This window comes from Coregonus lavaretus, assembly GCF_964263955.1.
Source record: "Coregonus lavaretus genome assembly, contig: HAP1_SCAFFOLD_1543, whole genome shotgun sequence".
In the NCBI taxonomy this organism is placed as follows: Eukaryota; Metazoa; Chordata; class Actinopteri; order Salmoniformes; family Salmonidae; genus Coregonus; species Coregonus lavaretus.
In genome coordinates this window covers 87,021-107,995 of record NW_028163675.1, presented here as the reverse complement: position 1 = coordinate 107,995, position 20,975 = coordinate 87,021, and the positions used below count along the sequence as shown (strand labels likewise).

The window sequence follows — 20,975 nt, the reverse complement described above, 5'->3', positions numbered from 1 at the left end:
TTCTCTAGAGAAACTGCAGGGAAATGTACACAATGAGCTCACAGAAAAAACTAAATTGAATAAAAAAATATTGAACCAACTTCGGTCAATTTATTGTTTAAAAAACAAAAAAGAACCAACATTTCTGTTAATCGCTCAGCGCAAACACACACACACTTGTTTTTCTATCCTTATGGGGATCTAAAATGTATTTCAATTCAAAATCTTATTTTCCTTAACCCCTAAACCTTACCCTAACCCTAATTGTAACCCTGTACCTAACCGTTAAGCTTAAAATAGCTGTTGTCCTCGTGGGGACAAGGGAAATTTCATCTCACACACACGATCCCATCCCATCACATACACTCAAAAAAAGCAGAGTAGAGCATTCTCATTTCATTTGAAAAATATAAAATTTTAATAAAGGCTACATCTCTTTATAATAATAATTACATTAATTAAAGTACCGAGGCATCTTTCCAATGGAGCTCTATAGAATAGAATGCATAATTTACAGTTTTAATACAGGTGGAACAAAAACAAAAAGACATGAAAAAAGTATAAAACAAACATGATTACAAGGAGATACTAAAAAGGCATAATTATAAAATCTTTTGAACATAAGCCCCTTGTGAAAACCAAGGGAGTATCTTACCCTAACAACAGAGTAGTAACACGGTAAAGGGATCCATGTAGGCACAGCTACTGTACTCAGTAAAACACTACGACTTCCTCTCAAATGGCACCCTATTCTCTACATAGTGCTCTCTTATGGGCCCTGGTCAAAAGCAGTGCACTATATAGGGAATAGGGTGCCATTTGAGACGCATCATCGTAGTGTGTGTTAGCATCATAACCTCTTCCTCTGGCAACGCAGGGTTAACAAGACACACAGGAGACTCTGGTCAATTCGACACAATCAGAGGCGTAAATACCACTAACATTTGCGGGTGACAAAACATTTTTTTTGAGGGGGGGGGGGGGGGGACGACGACGACGACGACTAGTCTCCCGAAGGCAGACATGGTCATATTCAATAGGACACATATCAAAACCAGTTTTTCTAAACAAAATTAAAAATCTGTGTTTCTTATTGGATAGATCCAGGAAAGGTAGTCGCTCCCTGTTTCAGTCAGTTTTCTTCCGTTCGTCCTAATGAATACACCCCAGATCTGTCGTTCTGCGCAGAAGCCTGGACATCAAGGAATGAGGGGTGGCTATACACAAAACAACTTGAGCTTTGTTGGTATAGATTCATTTGGTGGGCTTGTCTATGTCCGGTGTAAACCTGTGTAAGCATGTTTTCTGCAATTTGGGGTATTTTGGGGCTCTGGGCCAGTTCGAGGCTAATGTTGTCCTAAGTGTGGGCTCTTTCCCTATGCAAAGCCTGTGCAACAAAACAAAGGCACTGAGACATGACGGACTACAAGGCTGTGGTACCTGTGCTACGCCATATACAGGAAGTCACTGATTGATCAGAACAGAGACCTCTGCCACAGGATTAGTTGCCATGGCAGGAAAGGGGAGGGAAAACTCGAAATACTTTGCATTTGAAACATTGGAGACGACATCTCCCAATTCTCCAAGCAGCTTGTCCATCCACAGGACTATGGGGAGGGGGAGTGACATTTCAATAAATAATGAATAAACTCTTTAAATTTATCAACAAATCATTATATATGTCCATCTGCATATACATCTAGGGTTGTTGGTAGAGATAGGCTCAGATAGGGCACCAGTCCCAACTTTCACCTCTAGCAGCCTCTCAGGTATCAGCGGTCCCCGCCTTCTCCCTCAGACAGTGGTCATTCAATTCACGTATCGTTTCTGGAACCCATCACCCATAACCATGGTTACAGAGTAACCCATCCAAACCCATCCCCAAGTCCACCATTTTCTCCTCTTTCTTCTCCAAGACTAGATGTTTTTGTTAACTAGTCCTGTAATGGTGACTGTTGATGGCTACTCCTCTACTCTCTTCTCTCCATCCCTCCATGCTTCACTGGCCAAGCATATTCACTAGAATCTCCAGTCATCAGTTCTTAGCTTAAAGACTATCCGGTGGAACAGGGGTGTGAGGTGTCCATGGAGTGTGTTTGTGTGTGAGAGTTGTTCATAAAGTGTGTTTCTGTTATATATTCCTCTGGTAGTTCTGGAGGGGTATCAGTCCATCCTCTCCACCTTGCCCAAGATCTTCCCTTGGTACCTGGGCAGAACAGAGCTGTCGTCGCACACCTCCTCGAACACGGCTCCACACTTAAACTCATCACTGACCCTCTTGAAGTAGTACCTGTAACAGAGGAGGGGAGATAGGGGGTTAGTGACAACAGGTCAACCATCTGTACAGTACAGCCAACACAACCAGACCATAGAAGATCTGGATTACATGGAACAGTACTATTGAACAGTATGGTATCCAACACATACACGGTACAGCATCCCCCACTTTGTTACATTACAGCCTTATTCTAAAATTTATTAAATAGTTTTCCCCCCTCATCAATCTACACACAATACCCCATAATGACAAAGCAAAAACAGGTTTTGAAAATGTTGCAAATGTATATATAAAAAAAATACTGAAATATGACATTTACATAAGTATTCAGACCCTTTACTCAGTACTTTGTTAAAGCACCTTTGGCAGCGATTACAGCCTTGAGTCTTCGTGGGTATGACGCTACAAGCTTGGCACACCTGTATTTGGGGGGTTTCTCCCATTCTTCTCTGCAGATCCTCTCAAGCTCTGTCAGGTTGGATGGGGAGTGTTGCTGCACAGCTATTTTCAGGTCTCTCCAGAGATGTTCGATCGGGTTCAAGTCCGGGCTCTGGCTGGGCCACTCAAGGACATTCAGATTTGTCCCGAAGGTATATCCCTGCGTTGTCTTGGCTGTGTGCTTAGGGTCGTTGTCCTGTTGGAAGGTGAACCTTCGCCCCAGTCTGAGGTACTGAGCGCTCTGGAGCAGGTTTTCATCAAGGATCTCTCTGTACTTTGCTTCGTTCATCTTTCCCTCGATCCTGACTAGTCTCCCAGTCCCTGCCGCTGAAAAACATCCCCGCAGCATGATGCTGCCGCCACCATACTTCACCGCAGGGATGGTGCCAGGTTTCCTCCAGACGTGGCTTCCGTCTGGCCACTACCATAAAGGCCTGATTGGTGGAGTGCTGCAGAGATTGTTGTCCTTTTGGAAGGTTCTCCCATCTCCACAGAGGAACTCTGGAGCTCTGTCAGAGTGACCATCGGGTTCTTGGTCACCTCCCTGAACAAGGCCCTTCTCTCCCGATTGCTCAGTTTGGCCGGGAGGCCAGTTCTAAGAAGAGTCTTGGTGATTCCAAACGTCTTCCATTTAAGAACAATGGAGCCCACTGTGTTCTTGGGGACCTTCAATGCTGCAGGAATGTTTTGGTACCCTTCCCCAGATCTGTGCCTCAACACTATCCTGTCTCGGAGCTCTACGGACAATTCCTTCGACCTCATGGCTTGGTTTTTGCTCTGACATGAACTGTGTCAGACTGTGGGACCTATAGACAGGTGTGTGCCTTCCAAATCATGTCCAATCAATTGAATTTACCACAGGTGGACTCCAAACAAGTTGTAGAAACATCTCAAGGATGATCAATGGAAACAGGATGCACCTGAGCTCAATTTTGAGTCTCATAGCAAAGGGTCTGAATACTTATGCAAATCTGTTTTTTATTTTTAATACATTTGCAGAAATTTCTAACAACCTGTTTTTGCTTTGTCATTATGGGGTATTGTGTGTAGATTGATGTGAATTTTTATTTATTTAATCCATTTTAGAAAAGGCTGTAACTGAAAAAGGGAAGGGGTCTGAAGACTTTCCGAATGCACCGTATATTCAGCAAGACACATAATGAAGATAATGTAATGTGGATTCAATATGATCTGGTTTAACATTATCATTTAGATTCTGCGTGTGCGCGCGTCTCTTTTCCTTCATTAAGCCCTACTTCTCCTACCCCAGCTAAAGGAGCCATTGTGCAAGGGGCCAGAGAAGACGGCCACTGAGGTCAGAGGTCAAGAGCTAGCCTCCCCCCAGCCCTTTGGACTCTGAGGGGAGGAGAGAAACTCCTGTGATCTACCATGCACCAACACCACTTCACGCTCAACTAACCCTCAGACTGAACCAATGGCATCTGTATTATAGGGGTGGTCTTTGATAGTCTCTGGTCCTACAGGGGCTTATTGGATATAAGAGGATCTGGACCAATTCAAAATCCACCAATTTCCTCTAATTTCCTCAGTCCTGCCCTGGTACTGAGCTACTCCAGCTTCTGACTAACTGGTTATCATTAGGCCCTCAGTAAAAATACCCCTTAATTTAAAGAAGGCTGAGATTTTGGGTGCCTGCAAGTCTGCCTGTTATAAACCCTGACTCCAAACGCACATTAGTGCACAGTCAAACACACACACACCATGTTCTCTGCCCTTCCCTCTGTGTGAGCTATATAGGAAGCTGTCCAAGGAAGGGTCCCGGTCAGACAGCCTGGGAGGGGTCTTTGGGGGGGGCCATCTGAACTAAGCGGCCAACCACCTGAGGGGGTCCTCGCCTCTTCCCATCAGCCATGATGACTACACTGGCCCTGTTAATGACCACCTCTACCCCCCCCCCCAAAACTACCTTCCTTCATTTTAGAGGAAGAAGAACCAGCAGGGGAGGAAGGGTAAGTGCTGTATACCTCAGCCATTAACTCTGTAATGGAAAAATGCCTCATTTTGCCCATGTGTGGGGTGGTGCACGTTCTGCGCCTTGGAATTCCTAAAGCTAGTGTTTTACAAGAGGGGCTGACAAAGTCATAAAGATTTGGGGAAAGTATATATTTTTTAAAAACTTTTCGCAAACACATACAGGAAAGGGTGTTCACTAATAAAAACCAGTCTCCATTTGAAACACAGGAAGACTTCACTAAACGGGGGTGCAACGGGGTCTCACATACAGCTTCTATTAAATCAGAAAAATAATAATACTCTGACTGGGGAAATAATCAATTGTTCTCTGGCGAGCCAAGTATGAACTGGGTAAATAAGAGGACATGAAAGAGAAACTAAGACAGCCAGATAATTGGAGCCTTATTTCAGAGAAGGGAGGGAGGGAGAAGGGGCTCTATCCTTCTCCAAAAAACTTCAAAGGAGCACAGATCTTATTTGCTCAAAGAGGGAACGAGAGAGAGAAATGGAGAGAGAGATAGAGAGAACGAGAGAGAGAGCGCGAGAGAAATAAGTATTTCCATTGGAACATGTTTTATGTGGCAGAGAGTTTTCAGTGTGCAACATCTGGCAGCAATATTGTCTGGCAGGGCTGGGCCATACTGTTCTTTGTTGAACGCAAGCCATGTTCAAATGACCCAACTCCACACATTCTCTCTCCCCCCCTCCTTCTCCCTGCTACTGCTATTAAAACCATAAGCTTTGAATCCCCCTCTAACAATGTGAATGGTTTGAGAGAGAAACAAGATAATCAACTACATAGACAAGAGAGAGAGTGAATGTACACTATGCATCCATGCTTTTCACGCCTAAGACCTAGGTTCCACGTGACCTGACCAGGAAAAACTCTGGACCCGAGCTACAGCCCTAGAGTGTTCCCTTGCTCCATGGCCTAAAAGAGAAACTGAATACGTGATGCATTACCATCATATCTCTACAAACCATCATTCTGTACTAGTTATGAACCAATGCTTGACTCTTGATACCATTCTTGTAATCCAGAGCACATTGGAACAACAGAGTTATCATCTAAACTGTTGGAGATACCTCTAATAGTGACCAAGCCCGTAGTATCCCAAACAAGCTTGGCCGACATTTAACGATGTGCCATTCATTTACGTCATTTAGCAGACGCTCTTATCCAGAGCGACTTACAGTTATACATTCAAACAAACTACGCATGAAATATGACTAATAAATATCCCAGAAAATGATGCCGATGCGCTTCAGTGCGTGTTATTCTATGTGTGTGTGTGTGTACTTCAGTGTGTGTGTGTCTTTAAGGCAGGCTGCCTGATAGCATCGGTGAGGAATTTGCAAGGCTGGCCATTTGTGTGAGTCTTTGTTGGTTGAAATGAAAGGGGCCGGGTTCAAAGGCGTGCGTATTAAGTGTGCCTTGCCATGGAAATCAATACCAGATGGGACCCAAAACACTCCCCACTTCAAATTCTCTCCCTCCCTCTCTTCTTTCCTGCAAACCCCCCCGTCTCTCATTCACTCCTCTTCCTTCATTTTAACCACAAACTCAGGCATATCTTTGCACACAACACACACAGAGTATGAAGACAATGTGAGCATTCAGCCCAACAGAATAGAGTTGTGATAGAGTTTCTAATGACCCTACCAGCTAGGGAGGAGAGCTATGAAGACACTTTTTGGGTGCCCCCTTCTTACCAAGCTGATCATAATAGTGACCTAGTGTGTGAGATTGTCAGACTGTGTATATGTGTGTGTGTGTGTGTGCGTGCATTAATGTGTGTGTGTCCATAATAGCCCGTCTCCATACCTGTAGTGTCCCTTCTTGCGGAGCTGTTCTTTAAAGTGTCCCAGTGTGAGGCTGTGGGTCTTCATCCTCCTACGGTAGGGGATCTCCTCACCACAGAAGAAGTAGGTTACCTCTGTCTCACTACCCATGGCTGGAGCAACATGGCAGCCTGTTGCCACCTGCTGCTGCTGAACCCTGTTGCTCTCTCTCAGTCTGAGGGGGAGAGAGAGAGGAGAGAGGTGTGAACACACTTACTTTCCCCTATATACAATTATTATTAAAAAGCATGCTTGGTGGGTAGTAGCTATTGCTACACAGAAAGAGTGGAAGGGGACCAGGGCAGGAGCAAAGGCTGGTATATGATCTAGAGAGTAGAGAACATCTGTCTAGAAAGAGGAGAGAGAGAGGGGAGTGAACGACACAGTGTAACACACACCCGATGTTACTCAAGTCACAGGAGGGTGTGTGTGTGTGTGTGTGTGTGTGTGCTCTCCTCTCCCCCTCAGCCATGTCCAAGGCTTTGTAGCATTACATCAGAGGGAGGGAGGCTAACTAGGGCCTGTTCAGTTCTAGTGCTGCTCTCTGAAGGTCAGTCAATTCAGCACCATGAAAGAAGGCTCTGCAGTCAGGGGGCAAGGACTACAACACACATGCACGCTGCACACGCACACACACACACACAAAGAGAGATCAGGGAGGCGGGAAAGAAAAAGAAGCAGACAAGGCTGGAACTTCACATGTGTGTGTGACATGCATATCTTCCTCCCTCCCTCCTACACATATAATATCATGTTAGAGCACAGAGGAGTAGTATTACGAGTTAGAAAACGATGAAGAACACTGGAGGAGGAGGAGGAGCAGAGAGAGGAGAGGAGGAGAAGGAGTAGAGAGAGGAGAGGATGAGGAACAGAGAGGAGAGGAGGAGTAGAGAGAGGGGAGGAGGAGCAGGGAGAGGAGGAGGAGTAGAGAGAGGAGAGGAGGAACAGAGAGGAGAGGAGGAGTAGAGAGAGGAGAGGAGGAGGAGGAGGAACAGAGGAGGAGAAGGAGCAGAGAGAGGAGAGGAGGAGGAGGAGTAGAGGAGGAGGAGCAGAGAGAGGAGAGGAGGAGGAGGAACAGAGGGAGGAGAGGAGGAGGAAAGAGAGGAGGAGGAGGAGAGAAAGGAGAGGAGATGAAGAGGAGGAGCAGAGAGAGGAGATGCGTACTCTTCTGTTTGGAGAGAAGCATCAGGGCCGGGTCCAGGGGTGAGTGCAGGGCTGAGGGGGCACGGTACTGGACAGGGACCAGGGGTGAGTGCAGGGCTGAGGGGGGACGGTACTGGACAGGGACCAGGGGTGAGTGCAGGGCTGAGGGGGGACAGTACTGGACAGGGACCAGGGGTGAGTGCAGGGCTGAGGGGGGACAGTACTGGACAGGGACCAGGGGTGAGTGCAGGGCTGAGGGGGGACGGTACTGGACAGGGACCAGGGGGGGATGAGGCTGGACAGGGCCCACTCTGGACAGGCACAGGGTGGCTCTTCTCTCTCTGGAGACTGGATGTAGAGTGTCTGGTGGGAAGAACAGAAAACAATAGAAGAATGTTATTACAGTACAATGTGGTGGTACCGTCTCTTGCATCACACATATACCATCTAACCACAGACAGGTTTCAACACAGTAGGAATCACAATGGTATAGTAAAACAACTGATCAATGCATGGGAGTGTCAATATGCACACACAGGGACACACAGACAGCTTAGCACTCCACTGTCTACAGGGAAAACTATCACCAACGTTTTAGTGAAAGTATCAACATCTTCATTGTAGTGTGTGTCCGGGGGGGTGGGGGGTGCGGCTCGTACCTCTGCTTGGGGGGTTTGGAGACGGAGGCCTCCTCTAGTCTGCGGCAGGCCTCCTCCAGCTGGGACAGGGTGTTGGGCGGGGGCAGAGGGGGCATGGCCGGGTCCTGGATGAAGGGGTGGGCAGGCTTGTGGGCACGGAGATGGGCGCTGGCGCCCCCGCCGCCCCACGTGTGTGTCTGGTTGGACGCCGCTCCGCCACCATACGCCTTCTTAGTGCTCTGGGTACTGTGGGGCAAAGACAAAAACAGCCAATCAGCATGGAGAATGGAAGGAAGTGGGAGGGGCCAATTGTGGGGAATGGTGTGAAACGTACTTTGCATGTACGTAAATGACTATGGGATGTGATTGTGAAACGAAGTGATGAGAATTTAGTTTAAATGTACTGAGAGGACTACAATAAGTAAGTTGCAGTGAAAGGAAAACAAGTGATGGGAAATGTAGTTCTGAGGCATTGGGAGAGGACTACAACAGGAAGTGGAGAGACTGCCCTACCTGTGGGGTTTGTGGTGCTTGCCCTGCTGGTCACTCTCCAGGATCCACTGCCACACGTTCTGGGAGCGGTCTGTACTGTCGCTGGGTAGCTGGAGGGGCACGACCTCACCCCCCTCTGCTGCCTCCTCCTCAGCCCCTGACCGACAACCCCCTCGAGACAGGGAACTGGAGCGTCCCATGTTGGACTCTACTCTGCCACATGACTCCATCTCCCTGCCCAGGCTGCGACTGCGTGGGTACGGGGGACCCACCTCCGCCCCTTCAGACCGCACGGGGCACAGACACAACACCCTCTGGGCCGCGTCTCTCTCGATCTGCTCCTTGCTCTTGGAACCGGCGTGGTGGTGGATGTAGTGGTGGTGGATGTGCTTGGTGCTGCTGCTGGGCCTGCCCAGGGCGAGGGCCCTTCCTGGAGTGAAACCTACCGAGAAGCCCCCTAAGCTGGAGGAGCCACTGGAGGCCCCGGGTGAGACCAGGGGCTTGAGACCAGGGCCTCCACGGGAAAGAGTCCTGTGCTCTGGAGAGCGGGAGCGGGGCGAGTGGCGGGCCACGGTGGTGGGGGACTGGCAGCCAGGGGTCTTTAGGACGCGGGACAGGTGGTCGTCCAGAATGGCCTGGGGGTCCTCATCGTTGGGGCCGGTGGGCAGGAGGGACAGGGGGTGGGGGGAGAGCAGGGGGGCACTACTGCCGGGAACCTCGGCCTCGTCCCTCTCCTCCTCCTACACACAGCGAGAACAGAACGGTTAGGTTAGCAGAGATCTCAATGACAAACATGGTCAGGGAAGAAGAACGGCATTGAATTACACACTTTTTAAAAAACCTTTATTTAAGGAAACAATTAGAACATTGCCATAGACCTCTTTCAGATAAGGATTCCCACATCTATAAAGCCAACTACTAGTTCATCCACACAGACACACACCTCTTGTATCTGCTGCAGCCTCTCCTCCAGGGAGCTCATGGTCTCCTGCTCTCTCTTCAGCCGCTCCAGACGAGAGATGAGCTGAGAAGCAAACGCTGCCGGCTCCACCGGAGTCATCTCCTTAGGACATCTCCGCGTCCGCTACGGAGGGAGAGCGGGAAGGAGAGAGACGGAGAGAGAGAGATGTAACACAGTTAAAGGAGGGGTCGGTGTCTGTCTTCCACCTGAGCCCTCTCCCTCCCACTAGCCATCCCATCCTTGCCCCTGTGCCCCCTCCACCCCTGGCAGTGCCCGCCCCTGGGCCTTGGGTGTGTGGTGGCAGTTGGTCACACTCCTTGGAGCCTGGGCTCTCTGCGTCTTCCCTCTGTAGTGCAACCAAGCCATCAGCGCTTCCCCTCTGAAGTCTGTACACTTCAAAGGGCCCTCGTCAAATATCAAACACTCACTAGGGGGAGGGAGGGAGAAGGGGGGAGGGGGGCAGTGGCTTTACATCTAGGAATAAAAGTCACATATCGACAGGGGGGAAGAAGAAGGAGAAGGAGAGGGAGGATTAAAAGGAGGAGAAGATGGGGAGATGTGTGCAGGCAGCAGGGGAGGGAGAGAGGGATGGAGGGAAATCAGAGAGGAGCAGGGGTCATTTATTTCCCTGTTGCATGCTGGGCACCTCTGAGGTACAGTAGAGTCAATATTCCTCTTATGTGTGTCTGTTATTTTATCATTGTCATTTTTGCACTGGGGCTTTCTTGATTTCTCTTCCTCTCTTTTTGTTCCTCCCATCTCTTTGTATTAGAGATGAAGGGAGAGAAGAAAGACACAGAGAGAGAGAGAGAGAGCGACAGAGAGAGACAGAGAGAGAGACAGACAGACAGAGAGACAGAGACAGAGAGAGAGACAGAGAGAGAGAGACAGAGAGAGAGAGAGAGAGAGAGAGAGAGAGAGAGAGAGAGAGAGAGAGAGAGAGAGACAGACAGAGAGAGAGAGACAGAGACAGAGACAGAGACAGAGAGAGAGACAGAGAGAGAGACAGTGTCTGCCCGGCCCATGCGTCCTGAGGCTCCTGCTGCATCTTGGGAATGGCAGCTATCACCCAATCAGAGGGGAAACAAAAACAAGAAGAAGAAAGAAGGAGAAAGGGAGTGTGAAAGAGCACAAAGAGAAGGAGAGAGAAGCTTCCATCTCGGACTCTCTTTTAAGAAAGCATACAATTGGGTGGAGAAGAAAAGGGGGTCACAAATTCTGATTCAACTAGCTACTGATGTTGCTAGTTTGGCCATCCCAAAACTCATTTTCCCATGTCTCCCCTCTCCAACTCTCTTCTTTCCTTTCTTTTGGCCTTTCCAAAGCCTGTCAGTTACCAACTCCCCCCTGACCCTCACATGACACACTCCAACTCTTCCCTCAGATACCTCGTTTTAGGGGAGGGGGAGAGGGGTACAGGCTGAACGAGGGAGGGGGGGGGGGGACAAGCGCTGTTGGAAGTTGTCACTTTCCTCTGCGCTTGCTCCATTCATCCTCTGATCAAAGCGCTGTGTGTGTGTGTGTGTGTGGAGGAGCAGCGGTTGATTCTAGAGCCTCCAGATAAAGCCGCGAGAGGGAGGGAGATCTCCCCATCTCTCCATTCTGTGTATATTTGCATCATCAGTGTGTGAAGAGAAGACACTGGGTCTTTAGAATGCACCGGATAAACAGCTTTGAAACAGTCTCCTGCAGACTTCAAGGAACCCAACAGGGGTGTGGGTTACACCAAAGTTAGCGAGGGTTGGTGTGTGGGGTGGTTGAACATGGACATCTGCTTTGCTCTCAGATCTTTGTTGTTATTGTGGTTGTTGTTCAATGGAAGAAGTGGAATAGAGTTGGTGGTACTATACATAGAAGAGCAGACCTGAATAGCCCATGGAAATGGATGTTGCACTACTGAAAAGCACTAATAAGTGGGACATTGGCTGTGTGTGTGTGTATACTTACAGGGAAGGCAGGTAGGGAGACTTGGCTGTTCATCCTCATGTTGCGCTGCATCTCTCTCTGCAGGTGCTTCTTGGAGCCCAGCTTGTAGGGAGGGATGCCATCTCTGTCAGGGAAACACACAGGATACATAGGTCAAACAGCCAATCAGTCACAGCAACACACACCCAACCAGGAAGCAGCTCATTGGACACCTAATAGCTATTCAATCACCCCCTATTTAACCCAGATAAAAAATACAATATATTTCAGGTCAATTCTGAATCTGAGGTGTAGTGAGCAAGAGGTGAACATTGGATAGGGTTTCTGCTAGGGCTCAGGTCTGTGTTTCTGACAGAGTAGGGGATTTCATCTGCCCTAAAACTGACACTCATCTCCAGCCATGGCTCCCTGAGCAGTGGGCACTTCACCACACACCCCTGCACTTCCTTTTAACTGAGCCCAGAAAGGATCACTCAGCCCTCTCATAGCGCTGTGCCAGGCTTTAGCTGTTAGCATTCATCACCAGCAGTAGTACACACAAAGTTAGCATTAGCATCCCGCCATTGACTTTCCCTGGAATCCAACTGAAATGACTAGTCTAGAAGCAAACTATACTGTTTGGAACGTGCACACACAAACCCACTGATCAAAGTGTCAGTCCAACAGGGAGAAAATGATCATAACATGTAGGCTAATAAAACATCACAGTCAAATCTCTCCTCTCAGATCACCCTCCAGATCACCCTCCAGATCACCCTCCAGATCACCCTCCAGATCACCCTCCAGATCACCCTCCATATACATTCTGCAATCATAGTATAGGGCCTATCAAGCCTGGCCAATCCAATCCACACAGAGCTCTCAAAATACAACTCTGTCAGATCTAGTATTGCCTTAAGGCACTTCGTTCACACCAAGCAACCTAGAGAAAAAGCCAGTGTTTCTCTACCGGGCCAGCCTAGCCTGCCCTATAAACTGCAGTGTCTCAGTGACCTAGCCTAGCCGAGAGAGTAGTGCACCCGCCTGCCGCTTGTCTCACTGTTGCTTTCAAAGCTTTGAAATCCCACAGTCATGGCTTTGCCCCCTCCCCTCTTCGAACTGCTCCAGTCTTCATTTGGCAAGCCTGCCTCTGATCTCCCCACATCAAAAGGCTGGTTTGTGAGATAAGGTAATGTTTGAAGTCTGCGCAGCTGCATTCCCCAGCTTCCAAGCAAATCCATAAATAAGATATAAGCAACCCCCCCCTTTTATTTTCTTTATCTAGAAATGAGATTTAAATTTTGGCCGTGCTGCCCAGCCCTTTTAACCATCATAAAAGGGCTGGGCAGCACTGTCCCCTGTAGCTCACTTGGTAGAGCATGGCGCTTGCAACGCCAGGGTTGTGGGTTCGTTTCCCACGGGGGGCCAGTATGAAAAATGTATGTAAGTCGCTCTGGATAAGAGCGTCTGCTAAATGACGAAAATGTAAATGTAAATAAAGACAGACATTCTAATCTTAAATGAGGAGAGCGTTTGTATGGCTTTGGAGGCTTTCGTCTCTGTTGCTGTCATCGGGCTCAAAGTACGTGCAGGATACTAGGCCTGTACTATCAAGGGCTAGGCTCTATACCAGTGCTTTGATTAGGCCTGTCTAGATCGATACACCGGTCAGAAAGTTACAGACTCGTATCATAAACTCTTTATAGCTGCCATATTCTACTAAACCACTCCCTTGGCTGTAAAATAAAAGTAATTTCTATTCCATACAGGATTCTTTAGCTAGGTCGTGATTCACAGAGACTACGGTTTGCCAGTTAGCAATTCCGGTCACAAGTGTGTCATGAGACCAAATGGCCCAAGGTCATCCTAAACAGCTGACTTTAAGATAACATTATTGTCAAAGATGGGTGATAATTGAAGATATCCCATAAAAGCTGTTTACCATTGAAAGAAAGGGTCACAGTTCCAGTCTACTTAAGGGGTGGCTCTCCCATAGGCACTAATGCATTAGCAGCTGGGTCTGGTCTACTTAGTTCATTGACTGTATATGAGAACCAGAGAAAAGGAGCTCATGAAATGTATTGCTTTCTCTTGCGTCTCTGATTACGGTCATGTGTCATGAGGCAAAACTACAGCCATGACTCAACTAAGACTTCATCTCATCTCTCCCACCATGGCAACACTTCTCCTCTAAACAGACTCCAAACATACTGTACTGGGGAATGGGGCTGGAGCCTGTGTTGTAAGACTGGGGTCTAGGGCCTAAGGAGGGCTGGACTGGGGTGTAGCCTAATGGTTAGAGCCAAGGCTAGGGCCTGGGGATGAGGTCTAGATGCTCTCCTGTCCCTGGTCTGGCTCTACTCTGGCCAGCAGGCCTTTGAGGTGTCAGGAGGAACAGCCAGGCTCCTTTCATGGGGGGGCAGGCTCCTATTCTCTCATCCCGTAGTAGGACTGTGTGTGTGTGTGTGTGTGTGTGTGTGCGCGCGCGCAGATTCGGGGTCACAAGAGGGTTCTCTAATCCTGACACAGTGCGAGTTCCAGGTGAGCTGTACCGAGGCCTAGAACCGGGGAACCTCCTTAGAACCCCATCAAAGAGGAGCTAGCATCAGATGACAGGCTCAGTTTGTGCAACAAAAACTATTTCCATACACTTTGAATAGTCTCCATGAGTTAGTGTTAAGGTTCCCATGGCCAGTTGTGCCTCTCGCCCCCACAGAGACAAGGACAAGTCAGGGAAACCACAAACAATGTTCAGGTTCGGCTAAGAGGCTCTGAATCAAAACTCTTTCCCAGAACGTTTCCAAACATTACTTCCCATGACACTCTCCCACAATAGTAACCATCAGTATACTCCAAACCAGAGAGGCTTCAGTCATTTCCCTCAGCAAACACACACACATTTTAAAGAGTTAACCTCTACTTACACACTGCTGTCGGTCATGGACATGGAGTCGTCTGTCATGGCGTCGCTGGACACCTCGCTGTCGTTGGTGCTGGTGGCGGGGGCAAACGAGCCCACATGGTACGGGTTGACCGGGTCCCCTCGCCTGTGGGACCTACACACACACAGGACAATGCAGTTTAAATACATGTTTCGGGTAGCAATACATCAGATACACAAGAGTACATTTACATTATTTATTTTTTGTACCTTTCATCTGTTTAAAACAGAGCTAAGGGTGTTTATTTCTCTTCTTGTGAAATAAGTGTAACTGGGTTGTAGATATTTGGGGACCTATGCTGCCAAACTTGAAACTAGTCCTTTTGTGTGTGTTTGTGTGTTTGTGTGTTGTCACGTTACCAGTATCGTGATACTCGATACCAGATTTTCCTTGGCAAAAAAAGAAAACATGAAGCAGACTAAAATCTATGGTCCTTTAAAACCTACTTTTGTAAAATATGATGTGCTACAGCTTGCACAAATAAAACAAACGTGAAGCTCGGTGACAACATAAGGCTGTTTTTTCAACATTAAGACAGTTTTCCTTAAGAAATGTAGTCCGCTTCCTGTTGTTTCCTTTGATTCCTAGTATGGCGATACTGGTATCGTGACAACACCAGTGTGTGCGTGTGTCTCAGACAGTAATGACTTGAGTTCCACTACACACAGGGCCTGAGGAATGTGACAGGGTCTCTCTCTGGGGGCGAGTGGCACAGCTGTGTGTGCGTGTGTAAGTAAGTAAACGTCTAGGGCGACCAGGACACTTCCCTCTCTGGACACCCTATAAGAGGCCTGTGTTTGAGGCTTTGGCTGCTGTAGCCCATTGCTAGTACTACCATAGTCATACTGGCCTTAAAACTGGCCAATCCCCCTCTCACTCTATTGGCATGGGAGCATATGTTTACATTGCCAAAGCTAGTGAAATAGATAAACAAAAGTGAAATAAACTAAACAAAAAATAACTCTTGCTTCATAGCCCATCTCCTCCTGCTGTGATGCATTCTTGCCCCAGCAGAGGAAAATAAGAAATGGGGGAATGAGAGAAGAGGAGGAGGGGAGGGAGAGAGAGAACCTGAGCTCACAGCCAGGGCAGGGAAGAGAGAGGGGGAAGAAAAAAGACAGGAAGCGTGAGAGTGTGTAGGGAAAGGAAAGAAAGGAGAGTAAAGGGGGAGAAGGGCCTCTTGTTTATGAGCGGCCCACTGGCAGGAGAGAGAGAGAGAGAGTTGGAGAGGGGTAGAGAGGAAGAGAGAGAGGGGCCCAGCATGACTAAAGCCATAGGCCCCAGCTCCAACCTGACCTTCAGAGGGGCTTGCAAACACTCAGGTATTTAGCACAGCTGGCCTCACATATTTCCCTCCCTCTCTCACCCCCTCATTCATTCTTTTGCTTTCTTTCATGAGGAGACCCCCCCCCCCCTTCCCAGTCCCCACCACAACCCCTTTCTGGCCTTCCTTTCCACTCTCTCTCCCTCTAAAGTACGCCTAGTTCCCACATCCCAGCGTTTTCAAAAGGAAGAGATAAGTGGGGAAGAAAGAGAGAGAAAAAAGGAGAAGGGGGAAATCAGAGGAGAATCACACGAGAGAGAGAGAAAACAGCAAAAAATAGAGAATGAGTCTGCTGTCGCGGCTCTGTGGTTTTTGTGAATAATCTGATTCAGGGAGAAGAGGAGGAAGAAATGAGTTCCACATGCCAGGGAGAGGAAGCAGCTACAGAGGGAGGTAGAGGGGTGGCCCTGACTCCCTGTCATTCTGATTAAAAACCAGAACAAGACCATCTAACCAGGTGATGGAATATTGGAGATCGGTCTGAACTGATGCCTCACTGGGATACGAACCCATGTCCTTCTTAATCCTCCTATGGGGCAGGCTCGGTTGTCAACACATGATCTTCATGGTCCCTCCCCTATAGTGTGTTGCCAGATTCTATTGACACTTTCTAGGCAAATCAGAGCCTAAATCCAGCCAAAACCACTCAAAAGTAGCCCAATTCCCCTCCCTGCAGGCCAAACACCAGTCTGGCACCGGGGCTCTACAGCCTGATAGACTCCCTCTTTAGAAATGTTCAACTTAAATCGTCCATTGATTCAGGACAACCATCAGGCCTTGGGTTGGGCATCATCAGCTGATTCATGTCCTACTGCTACCCTCATCCATATACAGGCCAGCTAATCAATGGCTTGTTGGATTAACACATTAGTAAATTGTCATATTTCACTCCCATTAAGATAAGGTAAATACAATCTATGTTTATATAGGAGCAGTAAGGGGAGGATACAACTGAGGTATGCATGATATGAATAAACATTCACCTGTAGCTATGTGGTCTACACTCTGCAAAACACCACTCCCTTTTCACTCATTGGATATCTGAGATGTATAAATACACATATGACCATGAATTCCAGATAAGTGAAACCAAACCACTGCTCTGAAGTGGCTCTGAACATTTCGAATGACTAGCCTACTATTGGTCATGTTCGAGATAAAATGAGATGTATTCCCTATCCTTAGAAATTGCCAAAGCAGTGTGTGGCTGAGGCACAGCATAGCAGAGCAGTGGCATCATGTATTATTGGCTGACAGGCTGGGGCCGAGGCCAGGGCCAGACGTGCTCTGTTAACTTCCCGTGGAAGACGATCCCTCTATCTGCGGAACTATTTCAAAGCTTCGGAAACCGAGGCGAGCCAGCAGAGCTGCGCGCCAGCAGAGGGCTGCACTCTGAGTCTAGAGAACAACATTTATCCTTCAGAGAGAGAGAGAGAGAGAGTGAGAGAGAGCTAAGGGGGGAGAGAGAGAGAGAGAGAGAGACCAAGAGGGGGAGAGTGTGTGTGTGTGTAAGGTATCTCTCATCTCCCACAACAAGCTAACACAAGCAAGGTGAGATGAAAATGCATCTTGAAACTGTCTATTTTGAGACAGTATATGCTCTTTTGATGTTATATCATAGTTATTATCCATGACTTACAATAAAGAACCAATCACATTAGGCTAGTCACTGCATTCCCCAACATTCCCCTACTAGTTGGCTATAGTATGTGAAATAGGAAGGGACCAGTGTCTTACCTGTACCCCTTCTCCATCACCTCCACCATCCTCATAGACACTGTTGCCCTCAGCGCCTTTGCAGAAAGTCCAACCACAGAAGCCAGCGCTTTGGCTTTGAAATCATTACAACTCCACTCCTCTTCCTCATTCAGGGTGGGCAGGTACCCACACACCAGCTTCAGGCTACCTAGCCCGTTAGGGTTCACATGAGCAGGGTTCTCGCCCCCGCTCCTCACATACTCGAGGTAAATGTCCGAGGTCAAGAACATCTGGTAGGCGCTCTCCTCCATGGTGGTCTGGATCTCAGTCTGTGCCTGGTCGAACATAGATGAATCAATCTGTTGCTTCTTGATATTATCCCGAATGAAGGTTTTGGTCGCAGGCTTGAGCTGCTTGGCCACTATGCTGCTGGTGTCAATATAGCGCTTGTAAATAGCTTTGGCGACTCGCAGCGTTTTGGTATCCTTGAGGTCCATCTGCCTGAAACCATTACAGGCGAACCAAAAGTCTAAAGTGTCGACGCATTTCTCGCGCTCCAGGAATGTCCTAAAAAGATGAGCACCATCTTGGTCCCCAAGAAGAGAATGCAACGACTTGGTCCACCGGGCTAGCGGCGAATCCGGTGAAGCGCTCCCCTCGGGTTCCCCAAGTCCATCCTCATTCCTCTTTGCAGTGGAACCGGGAGGCGCGAGCAAAATCGCTTTGACCGCGGTACCCTGGGGTCTCATCATGGCGAGTTTGCCGGGGTAGCACGGCAGCGCCTCGCCCTCCTCCCCCGGGACCGGGGGACGGGGAGCATCTTCTCGGAAGCTATTGGCGATATGGTCCGGTATAAGCGCTCTGCTCATGGCTCCGAAGGCAGTAGCAACAGAAAGCCTGTGTGTTGTTTGCCTCCTCTGATCGCTACAGTAATCTCCTCACTCTCTCTAGTCAGCGGGGGAGCTTCTCCGCCCGTCTTCTCTCTGAAACAGAAGTATTGATCTAATCAAACTCAGATCCACCGGAAACTTCAAAGGCATAAATGCAGTAGAAGTCTTTTCAGAACCTTTACAGACTTTCAGAGAGAGAGAGAGAGAGAAGAGAGGAATGGTGCGGCAGATGTACATAAATACAGACTCATCCGATTGTATTTGGCGTGCTCACTTTGACACATCCTAAATATTGTACTCCATATCTTCCTGAGAAAATGTTGGTGTTGAAAGTGATCATCAACATAAATTTGGCAGGTCAAAAAGTTCTCACACACGCACGGTTTAGCATAAACTCATAAAACAGCCAACAGAGTGAGTGATGCTTCTGACGAGCTTGAGTTGCCATCATCTCGCTCCACTTCATTAACTGCATAGGAACATTATAAATCCAAAATAACCCAAGACCACACAAACATCTGCTGGGCGGAAACACCAAGTAGCCTAGAAGGAATACAATACAAGTACAAAAGAGCGACATTTGTACACAATAGCCTACCGGAGATCGATATTAGTGAGCCTGTGTTCTCGTGAACACCTCAACAATTAGCTGGCCATCAAGCCCAATCTGATCCTGAATACGCCGCAGCGAGCAACACATGTCCAGTACACCACCAACCAACCAACCAACAGACACCAATCCACAACGAGGCGTGCACGCCACTTTCTGCTCACTATTTGCTTATCATAAGCGTCACAAAACAGCGAAACGGTCAGAATGAATAGACAACACAACCCTAAAAATATTCAAGAGACAGACTACTAAACTAGGCTATAGGACATGCTTTGAAAACGTGATGGAAAGCATTGATATAGAACTGAACTTGCCGTTTGAAGTAGGCTAACCAAGATACAAAATTATAGAAATCAGAGAAACCGCCTACCAACATCATCAACCACAAATTGTTTGTTTTTTGTTAGTTTTTTTAAAGGGCCCCGATTAACAAGCTATATTCCACGAGAAACAGGCTATAGACATGGAAGCGGAGCCGACTACCGATGGCTGCTAACGGCTACATTGAAGCCTCCGATCATCAGAGGCTGCAACAATATATCACCTTTCGAATTTGTAACAATTGCTTTGCAGCGAAAGCGCTACATATCGGATCACTTCCAGCCACCGAAATAAGACAGCCGAATCGAGATCCTCATTAGCCTACATCGCGGTTTTCAAATATGACTGCACCAGAAATAATATACATGTGCAACTACCTAATTCCATAACGCCCGTGTATCTTTAGTGGGTAAAATAGGCTACATTGCTTTATCCAACGTCCAACCACACAGACAAGTATTCAGATCTCATGGGGGGAGGAATTCCAAATACTTATGTAGTGATGAATAGTCCTCTAAAAAGCGTATCAAACTTCATATAAACTGCCCAAATACTTATCACAACGAAAAACAATCGCACAATACACCGAATGATACTTGTTTGAGTTCTGTATCTAGCAAACTAAGTTAATTGCATACAGCAATATTACTTCAAAGAAAGTCAACAGAACATCAAAGGAACTCCAATGGGGCCAGCGCGAGGAACACACTCTTGTAACTTACCATCGATCCACGAGTCGGTCTTCCAAAAGTATCCGGGGTTTTTTATCCACAGAAAAATAATAATCCACAATAGTCGAGTCCACGACAGATCCCTTTACAGTCCGATTTGTTTCGTGTTAGTTGCAGAAAGAAAAATGCAGTTTTTCCAGGGGAAAAAATACTGCTTAGTTTCTCCCTTTTCTTTACAAACGTTTTATGCTGCCATGCCATACCGTAGGCTATTCCAATACGTTCTGGGCTCAGGGTAAAACAGCGCACTTCAAAAGTAAGGAACCGACCGCCTAGTCCCGAAAGCTACATAGAAAACAATACTCCCCCTTTCCCTTAAAAAAAAAACACACAGTGCATTCAAATTCACCGACACATATTCATTCTTTATCTTTTCATGTTTTCCGAGACTGGTGAATCGATGGCCGCGGTGAATAAAAAAACAAAAAACATTATAATAACTTTTACCGGCGATTTTACAGATCACAAAGTTACAACAAAGTTTCTAGGACCTTATCAAAGACAAGAAATCTTGAGCCAACTCCCGGAGGCTTTGGAACGTCAGAAGTAACTGATCTGCCGCCCCAATAGCATTATCCCTGCAACCCCTCTGTTGCTACATAAACTTTAAAGACACAGGGCTCTTTTCTTTTAAGGACTCGAATAGTTTCCTGATTAACCCATTTCTATCTATGGGATGCGCAAAAGACACAAAGTTGTGTTAGCTATCTAATCTGGTATACAATTTCCCCAGGGTAATTCTAAAATGTCAAATGAACAAATAAAGACGACATAATCTATAGATGCCATGTGGAGTTGAAATGTAT

At 47.5% G+C, this 20,975-nt stretch overlaps 1 protein-coding gene across 1 annotated transcript; it reads right to left on the bottom strand.

Moving 5' to 3' along the window:
• Nucleotides 1-444: 444 nt before the first annotated feature.
• Nucleotides 445-20,355, bottom strand: LOC311117886 (axin-2-like). Its single transcript, XM_084192787.1, has 10 exons — nt 20,161-20,355; nt 17,654-18,597; nt 14,575-14,706; nt 11,693-11,795; nt 9,728-9,868; nt 8,806-9,524; nt 8,314-8,538; nt 7,676-8,017; nt 6,495-6,686; nt 445-2,269 (listed from the first exon to the last, which is right to left on the bottom strand). Exons 2-10 carry the CDS (start codon nt 18,481-18,483, stop codon nt 2,143-2,145), a joined length of 2,811 nt encoding a protein of 936 aa, XP_084048913.1. The 5' UTR covers nt 18,484-18,597; nt 20,161-20,355; the 3' UTR covers nt 445-2,142.
• Nucleotides 20,356-20,975: the final 620 nt, after the last annotated feature.

Excerpts from the sequence above, each read along its gene's own strand:
- LOC311117886 (XM_084192787.1), bottom strand. The coding sequence starts at position 18,483 with ATGAGCAGAGCGCTTATACCGGACCATATCGCCAATAGCTTCCGAGAA. Across the intron at positions 11,796-14,574 it reads TCCATGACCGACAGCAGTGT|AGATGGCATCCCTCCCTACA; the intron begins GTAAGTAGAGGT and ends TTTCCCTGACAG. Across the intron at positions 9,869-11,692 it reads TCTCCCTACCTGCCTTCCCT|CGGACGCGGAGATGTCCTAA; the intron begins GTAAGTATACAC and ends CTCCCTCCGTAG.